The sequence below is a fragment of the Electrona antarctica genome, assembly GCF_951216825.1.
Source record: "Electrona antarctica genome assembly, chromosome: 5".
In the NCBI taxonomy this organism is placed as follows: Eukaryota; Metazoa; Chordata; class Actinopteri; order Myctophiformes; family Myctophidae; genus Electrona; species Electrona antarctica.
Window position 1 is genome coordinate 5380313 of NC_136810.1, and position 19994 is coordinate 5400306.

The following is a 19994-nucleotide window of genomic DNA, read 5'->3' on the forward strand; positions in this document are numbered from 1 at the left end:
ACAAACGACTGTGTCAGCTCACAGTCCAATCAGTGTGTAGTCAAGTTCTCTGACGACACTGTTATACTTAGTTTACTCACAAGTGAAGGTAACACCAGTAGCCATACAACTGGAGTGGACAGGTTTGTAACCTGGTGTGATGAACATCACTTACAAGTTAATGTAAGGAAAACTGAGGAGATTGTAGTGGATCCCAGGTCTATAGTTGACCACACCACGATCACCATACATGGTCATGACATCAAACAGGTCACCTCCTATAAATATCTAGGAGTGCACATGGATTGTGATATAAGCTGGCACTCCCATGTGACAAGTATGTGTGCAAAGGTACACCAACGCCTTCACTTTCTCCGTCGGCTCAGACTTTTTGGTGTAAGTAGAAACATAATGCTGATTTTCTACAGAGCTAGTATAGAGTCTATTCTAAGGTATGGTATCACCAGTTGGTTTGGAAACCTAACTGTGAAATACAAATCTGAGATCCTTAGATTAGCCAAAATGGCAGGGAAGATCATGGGTATGTCTACACCTCCGATCACCCCCCAGGTCATTTTTGAGCAGGCCACCATTGGACAGGTTAAGAAAATTGTGTCTGACCCCTCCCATGTACTATACCCTGAATATCGGCTAATGCCATCAGGTAGGAGGTACGAGGTCCATGCGTGCAAATATAATAGGTACAAGCATTCCTTTGTCCCTCTGTCAATCACACTCCTTAACAGAGTCCTTGCAGAGAGCAGACAGGGTAGGGGTCAAAGGTTATGAGGTGATGTTCTTCTTCTTTTGCACTAGGTATGTTGGTGTGTGTTTTCTTTTCTTTTTAACGTTGTACGGGTCACCGTGTGCCTTTGTTGTCTTGTATTGTGTATTGTTTTGTATTGTACTGTATTGTTTTGTATCTGTATGCTGCAGGACGGGTCCTTGGGGTCCAAGACAAATTTCTCCCTTGGGAGACAAAATAAAGAAACCTTGAACCTTGAACCTTGAGGTTCATCTCTCTGTGGAGATATGAGGTTCATCTCTGTGGAGATATGAGGTTCATCTCTGTGGAGATATGAGGTTCATCTCTGTGTGGAGATATGAGGTTCATCTCTCTGTGGAGATATGAGGTTCATCTCTGTGGAGATATGAGGTTCATCTCTGTGGAGATATGAGGTTCATCTCTGTGGAGATATGAGGTTCATCTCTCTGTGGAGATATGAGGTTCATCTCTGTGGAGATATGAGGTTCATCTCTCCACAGCAACCATATACAGACAAAACACACACACACACACACACACACACACACACACACACACACACACACACACACACACACACACACACACACACACACACACACACACACACACACACACACACACACACACACACACACACACACACACACACACACACACAAACAGCCCAAGGCTAAGCTGTCAGCAAAGAGTTCTTCTCTCTGCTGGTTGGTTTGTTAGCTGCAGTCTTTGGGGACGATGAGGTGTAACATGTAATGCATCGGTGGTGAAGGAAGTACTCACATTTAAGTACAAGTATCAATACCACAATGTAAACATAATGTAAGTACAGTACTTGAGTACATGTATACTGTACTTAGTTACTTTCCACCAGAGCAATTATTTATATACTGACCATAACATATCATGTATTCACTAATCATAACACACACATTTCTACAGGGATTCATAATGAATAATTTCAACACTGATCATAATGTAGGCCTATCATTAATACGTTGATCATAATAAAATGTATACTCTGATCATATTCATTTATACAATTTACAATTTAGGCATTTAGCAGACGCTCTTAATCCAGAGCGATTTACATTAGGCAAGAACTGTAATTGTAAACATCATATGTCCAAAAACTGCTCAGGATTCAAATAAAAAAAAGTCTAAATTAGCAGATCTACAAGCTCTAAACAAGCTTGTGGATCTGATACTTCTGATAGTTTTGTGTGACGCTGTAGTTAGTGCCCTATTTGTCTGAATATAAGACTGTGTTTTTTTCCCAATGGAAATATCCTAAATATCAGGTCATATTATAATCGGGGACTAGACTATTTGACATTCAATGTTCTTTTTCCACAAATTAGTCTTGGGGGGTTTCCAGGGGGTCCTTGGGGGGTCTCCAGGGGGTCCTTGGGGGGTCTCCAGCAGAAGTAGTTCATCACAACATCTTAAAATGTATGTTAAGATTTGTGCATTTTTGTTTTACACAAATCTACTCTTCTGCATACATGGTGGTCCCTGGCATAAAACCTTTTCATATCAATGTGGTGGTCCTTGGCCCCAAAAGGTTTCAAAACTATGATCTGCAGTATTACACTGATCAGATGAGAGTGACACACTAACCCCCTGCTGACGTCCAGCACCTGGACTAAATATAGGCTTTGAGATGTGGACACAGTCTCCTTGATGCCTGACGTCCAGCACTTGGCCTAAATATAGGCTTTGAGATGTGGACGCAGTCTTCTCCTTGATGCCTGACGTCCAGCACCTGGACTAAATATAGGCTTAGAGATGGACACCGTCTCCTTGATGCCTGACCTCCAGCACCTTTGACTAAATATAGGCTTTGAGATGGACACCGTCTCCTTGATGCCTGACCTCCAGCACCTGGACTAAATATAGGCTTAGAGATGGACACCGTCTCCTTGATGCCTGACCTCCAGCACCTGGACTAAATATAGGCTTTGAGATCTGGACACAGTCTTCTCTGAATCATTCACAGTCTCACACCTTCGTCTCTTTCCATCCACATGTCTGAGCATCAGCATCATTCTGTACACTCTTCATCCACATGTCTGAGCATCAGCATCATTTTGTACACTCTTCGGGAGCACTTAAAGGAGCACTTATCTCTTCAAATCTTATCGTCAATATAATTGGTCTTCTCTAATTCTCCGTATAAGATGGCGTCTGTGTCTCATTGGCTATGGAGAGTTCATAAACCTGCCTAACAACCAACAATGACATCGATGGGGATTCCAATCTAATAGAAACTACAGCCTTTATCTTCCTGGAAAGTGAGCATGCTGAAATAAATTATAAGCCATTGTAATTGCAACAAAAATAAATAGAACAACAAAGTTTGAACTCTTCCTGAACGGTCCCCAGCCCACCTCTGAGATGCAGAGTATTAGTGAAGACCAATTACACTAGTACAGAGTATATTTCCTCGTAAGAAAATGGGTCCTTGGCCTGGGCCATGGCTCAATGGTCCAGGCACCTTGGCTGGTAATCCAGTCTGGCAGTGTGCCGCAGGTTCGACTCCCGATCCGACGGCCTTTACTGCCTGTCTTCCCCCCATTTCCTGTCAGCCTACTGTCTGCCCCTCCATAAAATATATAAAATAAAGGCGAAAGCCACCAAAAAACATGGGTCTTTTAAACCCTATACTTCCTCATACAACAAATAGTGAAAATAGCTGATCTACAAGCTCACAACACGTCGCAATGCAACCTATTGTGAGCTTGTAGATCATGCCTTTGAGATTTTATTTTTAATATTTATAAATTTGTGCCTATGTAACGTCATGCTCAAAATAGGGACTCTGGGTTGAAAGGCGTGAGATGAACATTGTGTTAGAATTCATACCCAGGAAGCTGTGGTTGTGTCCGGAGGGGAAGGAGTTGCCGAGCATCACGACCAGCGGGTCGATGATGATCTCCTGACTCCGCCCCGGGGAGGCGGTGACCTCCCGCATCCCGCCCCCGCCATCCAATCGCAGCGTGAACTCTCTGCCGAAGCGGTCCAGCTCCACGTCGTGCCAGTCTCCGTTGTCCAGGCGATGGCGGGGCAACGTGAGGTTGTAGTCTCCGTCTCCCAGGTTGAAGAAGACCGCCAGCACACCTCCAAACACCTGGGAACGTAAGGCACGTAACTGTGAGATTATTTTATTAGTGATTATTCTCTTGATTACTTCAATCGAGAAGCTTTTTTTTATTATCAATGCAGTATACATTTCTTAATACATGAATGAATTGACCGCTGTGGCAGGTAGCTTATTGTGGGCCAGTGATGTTTCACGGCAACCGGACGCTGCGTTCATGATTTGAGGCAATTTGTTCAAAAAAGAAAAAACATCAGACAGATCTGTCTAGATCACTATAGCGATAATGTGAACCGATTGTTGTGACCTTTGGAAAAAATCTATAGGAGTAGTAATATAAAAATAAATGGTCTCCTGGTGGTACTACTGTACAGTATAACAGGCTGATGTGAAAGATTTGGGGCAGAGGTTTTTACTTGGCCTCCAGGGAGTGTGTGCATGCAAGGTTTCATGCCAATCAGTTCAATGGTACACAGACACACACGGATGAACGGACAAAGTTCCGGCAATTAATGTCTTCAGTCTGGGGAGACAACAATAACTAGATATGCACTCTGCCGAGGTGCCAACTTGCGCCTTGCACACAAGTAGGCCATACATGGTGTACTTGTGAGAGCTCAAGTACTAACTAATGTCTATTACAACTGCGAGATAAATGGCCAGGCAATAGAACGTGTCGAAGAGTACAAATACCTCGGCACCACCATCGACCATAAGCTCACATTCAAGACCAACGCGGAGAACATTCACTCTAAGTGTCAACAAAGGCTGTTCTTCCTAAGATGAGGAAGCTTCAGGTCCGACCATCGATCCTGCAGGCCTTTGTAGAATCAATAATGACCTTCAACATCACATCATGGTTTGGTGTGATGCGTGCCATCAACCGGAACCTTCTCGACAGGGTGGTTAGGATCAGCGGCAAGATCATTGGGAGGGACCAGGAGTCACTCAGCAGCATCCATAAAAAACGGACAATAAAAAAGGCCTCTCAAATAGTTGAGGACAACACACACACCCTCCATAACCACCTCAAACTAATGCCCTCAGGCCGGCGATACAGAGCATCAAAACTCACTAAAAGGGGCTCAGCTAGCTTTGTGCCCACCTCCATCAGACTCTTGAATGCCACTTTGAAGTTGAAGTGAACTGCTGTTCTAAATCCTTTAGACCCGTTATTGACCTTATACTGTACCTACCCTGAAACGTACCTTAGTTACGTCACCATCAACATCAATAAGAGACCACCGTTCATACACACACACACACACACACACACACACACACACACACACACACACACACACACACACACACACACACACACACACACACACACACACACACACACACACACACACACACACACACACACACACACACACTCATACGTACGTACACGTACACGTACAGTACACATACACATACCTTAGTTACGTCATCAAGAATGGTGGTCCCTTATTGGCCGGTGGACACCACCGGAGGCGTTGCATAGCAACCGGAACAATGCTAAAAGGTAAATTGACGGTCGCCACTTTCATATATGGAGTATACGGGTGTCTACGAACATGTTCGTGGTTGGCACCTGCCTACCCTAGCCTAGGGGGTCCGAATATGTTCATAGATGGCAGAAAAATAATTAACCCATTTTGGGCGGGAACCCCTTTTGGCGCTCATAGCGCGCCACCGAGTGGCGTGCTACGAGCTTGTAGGTCTGCTATTTTTGAAAACTCGATGAACGACTGACATAGAAACATAGCTTTTTCAGAAAACTGTCAGGATGTAGAAGACATTTTTAGAATCTGATCTCAGGTCAAAATAATTAAGGCCCTACTTCATCGTACTACAGTGTCACCCAAAAGAAGCAAAGATTGCAGATCAACAAGCACACAATGCATTGCTGTGCGAGCTTGTAGATCAGCTGTTTTACGAAAATGAAAAGTAACAGTTAGGAGCATACGAGCTGCACCACTTCACTCCAGGTACATGCAGAGAATGTTAGCGAGGCAGGGGCTGAAATCCCGGAAGAGGGCACTTTTGGGCACTAGGGTAGGTACCCTCACAAAAAACATGCAGTAATCCTGGTCTCTAAACTGCCTCCCCCTGGCCAACCGGGGCGCCTGATGGAGGGGAAAGGAACTGGTTGGTATAACGTGTTCCTTCCACGCGCTACGTCCAACCAGGGAAACTCCCCCCTGTCAGGTGTAAAGGAGCAACTTGGACACTCAGGCATGAAGGAAGCATGAGTTCAAGTCCGTTGCTCTCCCCATGTCCCCCATATATGGGGACTAGGTTGGCGGAGGGTGTGTAGAGCCCAGCATCACATTAGATAATTGACACAGGGGTGAAAAAGCTCACAACGGGTCGCGCTGTACGAATATAACTAAACTTTGCTGTTTCATAGCTTTGCTTAATTACTGATTCAACCCTCCGCAAAGGAGTTATAACAAACAGGTCTGGTAATTGTGATTTAACACACACCAATTGTAACATTTATATTACTCAAACATACATAGCCTCGACGTTGCAATAATGCCCGCAAACAATCACTTGATTTTGGCCATTTTATTACTATTATCTCATAACACACTCACACACGTACAAACATACTTCTACTAAACTTGTGTACAGTATAAAGCCTTATTTGCCTTGTCTGGCCCGTGTTTAGATCTAGTACAATAGCATTGATTGCCCTTAATCTGATCATTACAAAGGAATCAGAGACTGTAGTGGCGTTTAGGTAATAACTGAAAACACAAAAGAAACACAAGATACATACTATTAATTCACAGATATAGCGACTGCATAGATGCATCATTATGACTGAATTTAGAGCATTTAACGAACATATAACACATTTCAAGGACTTACTTAAACGCGTCATCCCGTCTGTTACATTGTACTGAAAGAATGAATGAAAGAACGTTCTAGACATCCTGCCCTGTGCATAGCTCGCCTCTTCCTCTGTGACCCGACACTTCCTACCCCCATACCATGTAGTATGACCTTGCACATTCCACATAGTATATAGTATTGGTCACACATTTATCCCCCAATTAGCTGTATTAATATCTACATCCCTGAGACATACTGTAATTGGTTGATAAGAGGATCTCTGTTCTTATATAACACAGAGTATTTACTGTATAGGCAGTGAACTTAACAGCACCAACATCTATACATAAATGACACAAACATGAAGTTACAAATATAAGCTGGGCCGGCACTTAATATTATAATGATCCCACTCACGGAATAAACTCGACAAACGCGTTGAGAGCTTGTAGATCTGCGGGCGCAACCCAGCACGCTTTATCTACTGGAGATGCGGGCGTATATGACGTGGATTTTGAAACCAATTTGTTCAACACAAAAATGCTACGTTCAAGTTCAGGAGACTGTGGAAAAATGTTGCCTTCCGGTATTATATGGCATGGCATGGAAAGGAGTGGCATTTGCATTTCTTCCATCATAGTAAATGCTGCATTTGTAGTCTGGAAAGGGCAGTTGTTTTACAGACGGGTAAAAGGGCAGGGGCTGAAGCTCCCTTTGATGTCTACTGTATGTGTGCACATCCCTGCTTCACTCACATGTTGCTGATACCGATGTTGGAACAACATGTGAGTAAATCCACTCACATGTTGCTGATACCGTGGAACTGGAACAACATGTGAGTAAATCCACTCACATGTTGCTGATACCGTGGAACTGGAACAACATGTGAGTAAATCCACTCACATGTTGCTGATACCGTGGAACTGGAACAACATGTGAGTAAATCCACTCACATGTTGCTGATACCGTGGAACTGGAACAACATGTGAGTAAATCCACTCACATGTTGCTGATACCGTGGAACTGGAACAACATGTGAGTAAATCCACTCACATGTTGCTGATACCGTTGGAACAACATGTGAGTAAATCACATGTTGCTGATACCGTTGGAACAACATGTGAGTAAATCCACGTTATCAGTCATGCTAATGCCAGGCTAGCACCCGACAGAAACCATATGTAATATGTAACAATTGTTTACTCGCCAACCCCCGGGAACCACTCAGATCTAACAGGTAAATCAATGTTTAGGATAGAACCACTCAGATCTAAAGGTAAATCAATGTTTAGGATAGAACCACTCAGATCTAAAGGTAAATCAATGTTTAGGATAGAACCACTCAGATCTAAAGGTAAATCAATGTTTAGAATAGAACCACTCAGATCTAAAGGTAAATCAATGTTTAGGATAGAACCACTCAGATCTAAAGGTAAATCAATGTTTAGGATAGAACCACTCAGATCTAAAGGTAAATCAATGTTTAGGATAGAACCAGGATAGAACCACTCAGATCTAGAGGTAAATCAATGTTTAGGATAGAACCACTCAGATCTAGAGGTAAATCAATGTGTAGGATAGAACCACTCAGATCTAGAGGTAAATCAATGTTTAGGATAGAACCACTCAGATCTAGAGGTAAATCAATGTTTAGGATAGAACCACTCAGATCTAAAGGTAAATCAATCTTTAGAATAGAACCACTCAGATCTAAAGGTAAATCAATGTTTAGGATAGAACCACTCAGATCTAGAGGTAAATCAATGTTTAGGATAGAACCACTCAGATCTATAAAGAGGTAAATCAATGTTTAGGATAGCCAATATTTGTACAAATGATCAACCTTCTCCTTTCCCCCATGGCCAACCTCTGCACCATGGGGCGTTCTGCTCCACTGCCCCACGTGGAATAATAATGAATTGCATTTTCATAGCGCTTTTCCAAGTGCTCAAAGCGCTTTACAATGGTGCATTCATTCATACATTGGGAGGTGAAGCGGCGAACAGTCGACGCCAGCGTCCTCACTTCCCACATTCACACACCAATGGTGGCAAGCTCACACCGACCAACTCATTGGAGGCAGTGTAGGGTTCAGTGTCTTGCCCAAGGACACTTCGACATGTGGACAGGAGGAGCCGGGATTCGAACCGCCGACCCAGGGATCATTGGACGACCTGCTATACCTCCTGAGCCACAGCCGCCCTCAGCCGGCCACATGCCCTCCCTGACCATTTGAGAGCCCCACAATCAATCTACGGATTCAAAATATACCTTTTTGACAAAGCTTTTGCTTAGTCTTTTTTTTCACAAAAAAGCAGAGAATGTACATTTTCCCAGTAACTTCATTCAAATTAATCCATTCAATTTAGATTATCCCAGTTAGTAATACAGTTGTTTTGAAAGCACTAACTAACTAATTATCTTAATGCCCAACATCGCTGAGGAGTTTCCATCGGTGCTGCTACCAAAAATAAATGACTTGAAAGAGTACATGACTCAAGCCTGATGCATTAATTAGTGTTGCACGCTGAAAAATAGCAGATCTACAAGCTCGAAGCGTGACATGTTGTAAAGCTTAGAGCTACTTTTACACAGCAGTAAATTCCGAGAATTCACTCTGGGCTTTTTGCTTTGATCTGAATAAAACAACACAAAGTAGGCCGCGTTCCCCCGCTGAGACGGGATCCCACAGGTGACTGACAAGTATGAACAAAGAAAAACTGTGAAATTTGGGTATTTACAGAAGATCGTAGGCGTCAAAGCTCAGTGGAAGCTCGGTTTTAAAACGTTAATTCATGCAGCTTTCGGATTTGCAGCTTGGTATGTTTAGCAAAGCTGCCAGACATTACTGCAGTGGATACATGGCAGCAGCAGCAGCGAGGCACCCGGAAGGCAGGTTATAAAAGGAACAACAATTATCTTCGGCGGGTTTAAGGATGAGCGAACACAACGAGCCGACGCTGGGAGGGGCTCCTGTAACGGCAGCTTGTACATGTCAACGCCTTCATTGGAAAGTGGGGCAGCTAGGATAATTCAATACACAGTGGAACACATGAGTCCACCCTGTATTCACTACTAACCCCTCTGTCAGCGGGGGGGGGGGGGGGGGGGGGACTGGGAGGCAAACAACTCCCGAATCCCACTAGTGCACATATGTATGTATATGCATTCTTGCAATTAATGGCATAGATTACACTTCATTTGTCATAATAAGAGTGTTGTGCAGCAAAAATCATCAGTCTACTACAGTACAAGCTCACAAGTCCCATTGTGACACAGTGAGCTTGTAGAGTTGCCTTTTTGGTCTTTCTTTCCTTTCATAGTGACTGTGGGTTTTACAAATATTAGGTTGATGCCTGTTGAGAATGAAAGCATAGTAGTTATCCTCCAATACCCGTTGTACTCAATGTCTGATGCGCCCACACACACATGCACACATGCACACACACACACACACACACACACACACACACACACACGCACACACGCACACACGCACACATGATATAGTCACTACAGTATGTCATAGTGGAAATATCAGTAGGTTAATTTTCTCACCCCCCCCCCCACGCCCCCAAACTGGGACTTCAGCAATTCAAATCAAATTATGATTTTAGAGAAAAAAACCACAGTTAACTCTTAGCCTGCCGCCATTAATTAATCCCTCGATTGCATATTGCCATGGTTTAATCACGCGTGACACTTACTTTGAAGAGCCAAATATCCGTATCGCATTTTACTATGAAACCATTCCGTGTGTGTTGACGAAGCTGGTGCTCGTTCTCTCGGTCGGTGGTGGAAAAAGTGGACAGCGAGTATCACAGCGCCTGCTACAGGCCGTTGAAAACGCTTGTCTGGGACAAAGCGTCCTCTGCAATGTCGCTTCTGTGAGATAAAGCCGTCTGAAAACAGAGCCGGCAATGTTAGTGGATGCGCGCGCATTTTCAAAATGGCCGCGCCCATTGTGTCAGAAGCATAACAAAGCTAACGGACGGTAGATTTCGATACGATCGTATTAAAACATGCATTAATGAATACATCGCTGTTAAAACGGCTTTTCCGTTTGTGGCAGGCTACAAGATTCTACGTGTTAATATTCCTATGTTCCTGGCGGGTAAACGATTAAGATAATTAACATTTGAAACAAAGCCGTCCAATTGCAGCGACATCCGTATAAAAAAAGAAAACGTCTCGTTAGATAAATGGTCTCTTTCATTATGCAGACACCTTCCTCCTCCGTGAAGGAGCTGCTATTCTATTTTTTACCTAATCCCTGAAACCTTTTGCTTATTTATTCAGAATGCACTCTAGCCCATTTCTACACTTTAAGGAAAGCAGGCTAGGGCTGTGAGATAGCCCTTTAAATTAAGGCTTGTTGTCTGCAGACGCACCAGGGCTGCTGCTGCTGCTGCTGCTGCGCCCAAGTGTTTCTGAGAGCTCTGAGACAGGCTGCCTGAGAACGTTTCAACGGCGAGGCGAGGGTGGGAGACAGACTACAGACATCAGATGACTTTGTGTGGGTATTTTTTTTCACCGTTTCTTTCAACTCTGGAGAGAGAGAGGCTTTACAGCCACGTACTGTATGTTACAAGACAGGCTGCTAAAGCCCGTTTCCTCTCCTCACTCAGTGATGCATGGAAGAAGACAGGCTGCTAAAGCCCGTTTCCTCTCCTCAGTCAGTGATGCATGGAAGAAGTATAGTTTTACTGGAGTAAAAGTATCAATATTGCAATGTACTGTAGATGATACTCCGTTACAAGTATCCAATCCAATCCAATCCAACTTTATTTATAGAGCACATTTAAAAACAACAGAGTTGACCAAAGTGCTTTACATAACATAACAAAAAACACAAATAAAAGTGCACAAAATCGTCAAAAACATATTATAGAGATACACAACAGGGTGGCGAAAAACAAAACAAACAATAAAACAAAGTATGAATGGTAAATGGTGCATTTATATAGCACCTTTATCCAAGGCGCTTTACATAGATTGTGCATTACATTCACCCATTCACACACACATTCATACGCGGAAGCCATGCAAGGTACCAACCAGCACATAGGGAGCAATTTGGGGTTCAGTGTCTTGCCCAAGGACACTTCAACATGTAGACAGGAGGAGCCGGGTTTCGAACCGCCGACCCATGGATCATTGGACGACCTGCTCTGATGGATAATTTTGAGTTATTTTGTGGTTTTGTTTACATGTTTCCAATGATTTAAATCATATGCCCTGTGTCCTGCTATAATATGAATCGTTACATATGCCATATTGCCCTATGACTTATTTTTCACGTCACATGGATCCCACTGAGGCTCATATCATTGCTGTCTCTGCTCCGTGAGATATCTCCTGTATGTTTATTTAGCAACATTCCATGACGTCTTGCATTCTCTGCCCCTCTGGTGAAAAACATGTTATTCGGCCTTGGTACGGTGCCAGAGCAGACAAATTGTCTCCTACTAGTAGTCAGTAACCAGTTATAAACTACATCTACCCTTAAAAGAACTACGATTCCCTTTGGTCACACTTTCTGGATTCCCGGAAGTGTGATTTGCCACGTCAGTTGTACTGTCCCCAAGTGAACCTCCCGGCAATAGGTGTCGCCATTATTCACTTTTGGTTACCCTCTGAACTCCAATTGAGTACTTCCTATGTCAGAGTTTGTTTTGTTATCATAACAGTATAAAATATGGTCACTGATGATGTGTCAGTGAGAGATCGTTTTAACGCTGTACGGACCTGCCATTTCTCTCCCGAGGTAATTGGTAATATATATTGAATGGAAAATCCTTATAGCTCTGGTGTGTGGACTCTTTCTTCCGTGTCTGGTGTCAAACTCATTCTAAGGTATTCTGGTATACTTTGATACTTTTACTCTCTGCCTAATTCTCTCATTTTAGTATTGTAGTTTTCCTCTAAAGTATTTATCCTTAAAAGGTATTAATATAGGATTACAGTTTTATAAGTTTAACATTATAACAGTAAAGATAAAGTTAATATTCACTGGTTTAAAAGGTTTACAGTCCTTAATTCTGACTTCTTGAGTATTTGTACTCTATTACATTCTTACAAATTCTCCTCAACGGGACTCCTCCAGAGTCCAGATGATTGATTGGTCTTCGATCCTTCCCTTATCTTAAATTTATGTATCATGCTCTACCTCTTGAGCCACAGTCGTCCCGTATTAAATATGAATCCGAGTAAAAGTAAAAAAGTATTGGCATCAAAATATACTTCAATGTGCAGAATGTCTCAAGTTTAAAATGTATACAAAATCTTTTGAAAATAGCCGATATACAAGCTCACAACACGTCGTGATGCGACGTGTTGTGAGCTTGTATATCAGCTATTTCCACTATTTCTGAAAAGATTTCACTTTATAACATGGGAGTGATTATGATGATTATGCCAATTAATTGCGAGCAAGCGATTATTTATTAGTTGTGACAGGCCTAGTTGTAGAGATGTTGAGCAGTGGAGTGGACACAGTTGGCAGTTTGCTGGTTCACTGCAAAATAATGTGCTTGCTGAGCCATTTAGCAACCAGGCAGTCGGCTTGTCAGTCAGACACATGAATGAGTTCATGTGGCTGACATTTCATTCAGGAATGTGTCAGGACTTCAGGTAATGTATTCCATAGGGAGGTTGTGTTAATTGGGTGGCAACATCATTGGTAGAAGAAGTACTCTTTTTCTTATGGCAGTAATGGCACCATTTATGTCTGCTGTGGACAGAAATCTATACTAGGTAGGCAGGTTTGGTCATTTCGGATCCCTCAAGACTCTGATTCTGCAGCAGAATATGTCAGCAGTGCACCACTACCTTAAACATATAGTGCACAGTCCAAGCTAACACGACTCTCCGAAGAGGAAGCGAAGGCCGTCCTGAAGACTCATGTGAAGAAGACAGAAGCTCTGAGGATAATAAACAAACAGGAACTGACAATGCAACTAAACTACAGGGAGAGAACATCAGAGAAATATAGTAACAACTAACTACAGGGAGAGAACTTCAGAGAAATATAGTACACTGCTTCACATCATCTGGAAAGTATACTTAGAAAATATGGTGCATCACTTACTTTACTGTAAAGGTATACCTTCCACCACTGGTCAACAAGCTTCAGCAACCTGAGCCGTATTTTATACTTTTACACATGCCGATTATGACGGTCTCATGTGAAAATACAAATAGCTCATAGATATGCTATTTTCAATATAAAAATCAGACAAACAAACATGGAGCTTGTGTGAATTTCCTTTTTGAAATGTGCCTTTTGAATGGCTTGACACTAGGGCATTCATTAAAAAGTCGATTTCTCGACAAGTCAATGTCATTAACACAAGTCGACCCAAATTAGGAGAAGTCGAAAGTCGAAAGAAATAAAATAATAAATAAAAATAAATCCCCATCACTGTGTGCGCACCATGTTGTTTAGCGGCTCACAGGAGAGTTTTGATATGCTCCCCCTGTTAAAGGAGAGTTTTGATATGCTCCCCCTGTTAAAGGAGAGTTTTGATATGCTCCCCCTGTTAAAGGAGAGTTTTGATATGCTCCCCCTGTTAAAGGAGAGTTTTGATATGCTCCTCCTGTTAAAGGAGAGTTTTGATATGCTCCCCCTGTTAAAGGAGAGTTTTGATTTGCTCCCCCTGTTAAAGGAGAGTTTTGATATGCTCCCCCTGTTAAAGGAGAGTTTTGATATGCTCCCCCTGTTAAAGGAGAGTTTTGATATGCTCCCCCTGTTAAAGGAGAGTTTTGATATGCTCCCCCTGTTAAAGGAGAGTTTTGATATGCTCCCCCTGTTAAAGGAGAGTTTTGATATGCTCCCCCTGTTAAAGGAGAGTTTTGATATGCTCCTCCTGTTAAAGGAGAGTTTTGATATGCTCCCCCTGTTAAAGGAGAGTTTTGATTTGCTCCCCCTGTTAAAGGAGAGTTTTGATATGCTCCCCCTGTTAAAGGAGAGTTTTGATATGCTCCCCCTGTTAAAGGAGAGTTTTGATATGCTCCTCCTGTTAAAGGAGAGTTTTGATATGCTCCCCCTGTTAAAGGAGAGTTTTGATTTGCTCCCCCTGTTAAAGGAGAGTTTTGATATGCTCCCCCTGTTAAAGGAGAGTTTTGATATGCTCCCCCTGTTAAAGGAGAGTTTTGATATGCTCCCCCTGTTAAAGGAGAGTTTTGATATGCTCCCCCTGTTAAAGGAGAGGTTTGATATGCTCCCCCTGTTAAAGGAGAGTTTTGATATGCTCCCCCTGTTAAAGGAGAGTTTTGATATGCTCCCCCTGTTAAAGGAGAGTTTTGATATGCTCCCCCTGTTAAAGGAGAGTTTTGATATGCTACCCCTGTTAAAGGAGAGTTTTGATATGCTACCCCTGTTAAAGGAGAGTTTTGATATGCTCCCCCTGTTAAAGGAGAGTTTTGATATGCTCCCCCTGTTAAAGGAGAGTTTTGATATGCTCCCCCTGTTAAAGGAGAGTTTTGATATGCTCCCCCTGTTAAAGGAGAGTTTTGATATGCTCCTCCTGTTAAAGCAGAGTTTTGATATGCTCCTCCTGTTAAAGGAGAGTTTGATATGCTCCCCCTGTTAAAGGAGAGTTTTGATATGCTCCCCCTGTTAAAGGAGAGTTTTGTGCTAGAAGCAGAGCCACAGAGTAAGACAAAGTTGCGACATTGAGGGGGCAGAAAACAGCCTCATGGTCACGTGGTTCATGTACTACTCATACGAGCCCATAGACTCCAATGCATTCCGTAAACTTCCGGTTGTCCCCATTCAATACAAGTCTACTGTATGTAGAAGAGCCTGGCCTCATGAAGTGAACAGAGTTGTCGTAACTCTGTCTTACTCTATGGCTCTGGCTAGAAGGCTTTCTCACCTTTAGTTGCAGTTGTTTAGTCCTCATACAAGTGGTCCAGTTGTTGCCCCCCCATCCCCCCGTCCCCGACCCCCCCCCCCCGTCATAAAAAGACGCATCGACTCAACTTCGACTTTACTATCAGACAAGTCGACTGGGAACAATCTTAACTTGTTAATGCCCTATACTACACACAGCAGGGGCTATGACCTTCTATACTACACACAGCAGGGGCTATGACCTTCTATACTACACACAGCAGGGGCTCTGACCTTCTATACTACACACAGCAGGGGCTATGACCTTCTATACTACACACAGCAGGGGCTATGACCTTCTATACTACACACAGCAGGGGCTCTGACCTTCTATACTACACACAGCAGGGGCTATGACCTTCTATACTACACACAGCAGGGGCTATGACCTTCTATACTACACACAGCAGGGGCTAATACCCTATACTACACACAGCAGGGGCTATGACCTTCTATACTACACACAGCAGGGGCTATGACCTTCTATACTACACACAGCAGGGGCTCTGACCTTCTATACTACACACAGCAGGGGCTATGACCTTCTATACTACACACAGCAGGGGCTATGACCTTCTATACTACACACAGCAGGGGCTATGACCTTCTATACTACACACAGCAGGGGCTCTGACCTTCTATACTACACACAGCAGGGGCTATGACCTTCTATACTACACACAGCAGGGGCTCTGACCTTCTATACTACACACAGCAGGGGCTATGACCTTCTATACTACACACAGCAGGGGCTATGACCTTCTATACTACACACAGCAGGGGCTACGACCTTCTATACTACACACAGCAGGGGCTGTGACCTTCTATACTACACACAGCAGGGGCTATGACCTTCTATACTACACACAGCAGGGGCTATGACCTTCTATACTACACACAGCAGGGGCTCTGACCTTCTATACTACACACAGCAGGGGCTATGACCTTCTATACTACACACAGCAGGGGCTATGACCTTCGAAACATTGGGGAACAACAACAATAAACAACAGCACCACCACCACAATTACTTTCTCTCTAGATGGAATTGTTCCTGCAACGTTAGTCAGAGTCAGCAAAATAACCTTAAACAGAGAGTGAGCCTGAAGGTTTTCTCACTGTCAGCTTCTCTGCAGTAGAAAATCCCCCAGAATTAACAGAAAGCGTTCTCCTGCTGTTCTCCAGCTGTACCTGCCAGAGAGCGTACAGTACTGAAGACGCACCATTATACTTGTCACAGACGTCTCCAAGTCTTAGCGTTAGTCAGTCCATCAACTCACCGTGACTTCAGAACAGTACTGGGGGTAGTGGGGTACTACTCAACATGTTCAGGCCGTCAAACGTATAGTTGATGCTGCGTTCATACTGGCAGCCATAGATGGATTTACCATTGGGCTAGGGTGGGCTGCAGCCCGGGGGGCCCCCGACTGGGGTAACCTGACTCCGCCAGATGGGGCAGCAGAGGTGGGATCAAGGCAGCACTGTGTATGCCTTGATCCCGCCTCTAGCTGCCGCTGATTGGCCAGGCCGTTTTGTGGCCGGAGCATCAAGTCTGCCTGAGAGTTCCCAGATGGGAGCAGGAGGGGGGAACCCAGTGTACTCTCTGCTGCCCCATCTGGTGGAGTCAGGTTATGACTGGGGGGGGGGGCGAGTACTACAGCGTATTACAGCGAAATTAAAACAAAATACGAGAAAAAAAAATCCGGGCCGCGCGACCGAAATGCACCGCGCAGCCCAGGGGGGCCCTGAAATTTTGTCTAGCCCTTGGGAGGGTAAATCCGGCCCTGCTGGCAGCGACAAGGCAACATGAAGATACTGCACTATGATGACTTCACTACAACCACATACACAACATGAAGATACTGCACTATGATGACTTCACTACAACCACATACACAACATGAAGATACTGCACTATGATGACTTCACTACAACCACATACACAAAACAACATGAAGATACTGCACTATGATGACTTCACTACAACCACATACACAACATGAAGATACTGCACTATGATGACTTCACTACAACCACATACACAACATGAAGATACTGCACTATGATGACTTCACTACAACCACATACACAACATGAAGATACTGCACCATGATGACTTCACTACAGCCACATACACAAAACAACATGAAGATACTGCACTATGGTGACTTCACTACAACCACATACACAAAACAACATGAAGATACTGCACTATGATGACTTCACTACAACCACATACACAACATGAAGATACTGCACTATGATGACTTCACTACAACCACATACACAAAACAACATGAAGATACTGCACTATGATGACTTCACTACAACCACATACACAAAACAACATGAAGATACTGCACTATGACTTCACTACAACCACATACACAAAACAACATGAAGATACTGCACTATGACTTCACTACAACCACATACACATACACAACGTGAAGATACTGCACTATGGTGACTTCACTACAACCACATACACAAAACAACATGAAGATACTGCACTATGACTTCACTACAACCACATACACAACATGAAGATACTGCACTATGATGACTTCACTACAACCACATACACAAAACAACATGAAGATACTGCACTATGACTTCACTACAACCGCATACACAAAACAACAGTTGGTTTCAGCGTCTTTCAGCACTCCAATCACATTTCCACTCTCCTTCTCTCTCGCCTCTCTCTCCTCCTTGAAATGGGGGTCTTGCCACCAGCCTGTTCGCTGTTCTTTTTAACTCAAGCCAATTAACACTTCAAACTCAGCGACAGTGTGTGTGTGTGTGTGTGTGTGTGTGTGTGTGTGTGTGTGTGTGTGTGTGTGTGTGTGTGTGTGTGTGTGTGTGTGTGTGTGTGTGTGTGAAGACAGACTATGCACCCACTGCACACAAAATGTGGTGGAAACAGAGCTTCACTTCCTAACCACCTGCCCACTGTACCAAGACATCAGAGACACATACTTCCCACAGATTACACACACCCAGAGCGAGTTTGAATCCAACGACAAAAAACTCCCATACCTATTAGGAGAAATACAACAATGTGCAAACACAGCAGCAAGGTTTGTGAACTGTTGCGACAAAATAACGTTAGCCGATGGAATACAACCACCCTAAGGACTGTACCAAGTAGACCTACTGCACATGTAAACAGAGCTGCTACCTAGGCTTTTTCAGGTCAGGTGTATTTGTCATATGTATAGATACAGAGTATAAATACAATGAAAATTATTTTGCTCAGAGCATTCTCAGTCTTATACATACATAGGACATAAACAAACATCTATAGTGCAAAGAAAAAGACAAAAAGCAAGTGAAGTGACAATATAGTGCAATACAGTTCAAGGTCAGCTGTTCAGCAGCCTGACTGCCTGGGGGAAGAAACTGTTACTGAGACGGGTGGTGCGAGATTTGATGCTCTGGTAGCGTTTAATGTATACTATTTAAATAGTCTTGAGAAACAATGCTTCTATTTGTCCTAAAGTGACTGCAAAAAATGCTGCTATTTGTTTAAAAAAACTTGTCACAGCACGATGTAATGTGACATAGCTCTGTTTACTTAATGCTGTACCCCTTGGCCCCTCGAACTGTATATACCTTCCCCATTTTCAACAGTTTTTTTATTGTATTTTGAGTTTTGACACCTGTGTGTGTGCGTGTGTGCGTGTGTGCGTGCGTGCGCGAGTGCGTGCATGCATGCGTGTATGTGTGTGTGCGCGCGTGCGTGCGTTCGTTTATGTACAGTAAAGGTATGCGATATGTGAGTGACAGGTCATCATAACTCACCTCCACACGTAGGTATTCGCTCTGCCGCTGTGAGCGCAGGCTGAAGATGACACCAGAGGCAGCGCGCGTCCGAACTCCCACCTGCACACAGAGCTGTCGCGCCGGCAGGGACCACAGCAGCTGCAACTGGACGTGACTCCGTCCGTCCAAGGAGAACTCTGGGGCCGCTTGTCCAGCAAAAAGAAAGAAAACATACACACACATAGCAAATTTAATTAATGACGATGTTCGCTTGGGAAAACATGCAGAGACATGCTCAGTGTTCTGTAAAGGCAATATAACAATTTTTGTACCATTGCTGTCTGTGTCACTGTTATAGAGCTGCATGATTATGGCAAAACATGGGGTCCATATTGAGATCAGTTATTTACAATTACAATTTACAATTTACAATTTAGGCATTTAGCAGACGCTCTTAATCCAGAGCGACTTACAATAGGCAAGAACAAAAAGCATGGGAATACATCACATATGTAAAAATGCATTTATCGCGAAACAAAAACTTAATGCAAGATTATTTCTTATTTTGACCAAAAGTTGAAATGTATAAGATTTTCAAATTGGGGCCCTGAAGTCCTCAGGGTTCCTCGAGGGCTTTCAATTGGAACCTTACA

At 43.5% G+C, this 19994-nt stretch overlaps 1 protein-coding gene across 3 annotated transcripts in view; it reads right to left on the minus strand.

Moving 5' to 3' along the window:
• The window catches only part of LOC306923648 (neural-cadherin-like), a 424677-nt gene that overhangs the window by 23441 nt on the left and 381242 nt on the right, over positions 1–19994 (minus strand). For all 3 annotated transcript variants that reach the window (XM_079501857.1, XM_079501859.1, XM_079501858.1), the window contains 2 exons: positions 19381–19547; positions 3611–3875 (listed from right to left, as the gene is read on the minus strand). In XM_079501857.1, the coding sequence (XP_079357983.1) occupies positions 3611–3875; positions 19381–19547 (432 nt within the window). The remainder of the gene's footprint in view (positions 1–3610; positions 3876–19380; positions 19548–19994) is intronic.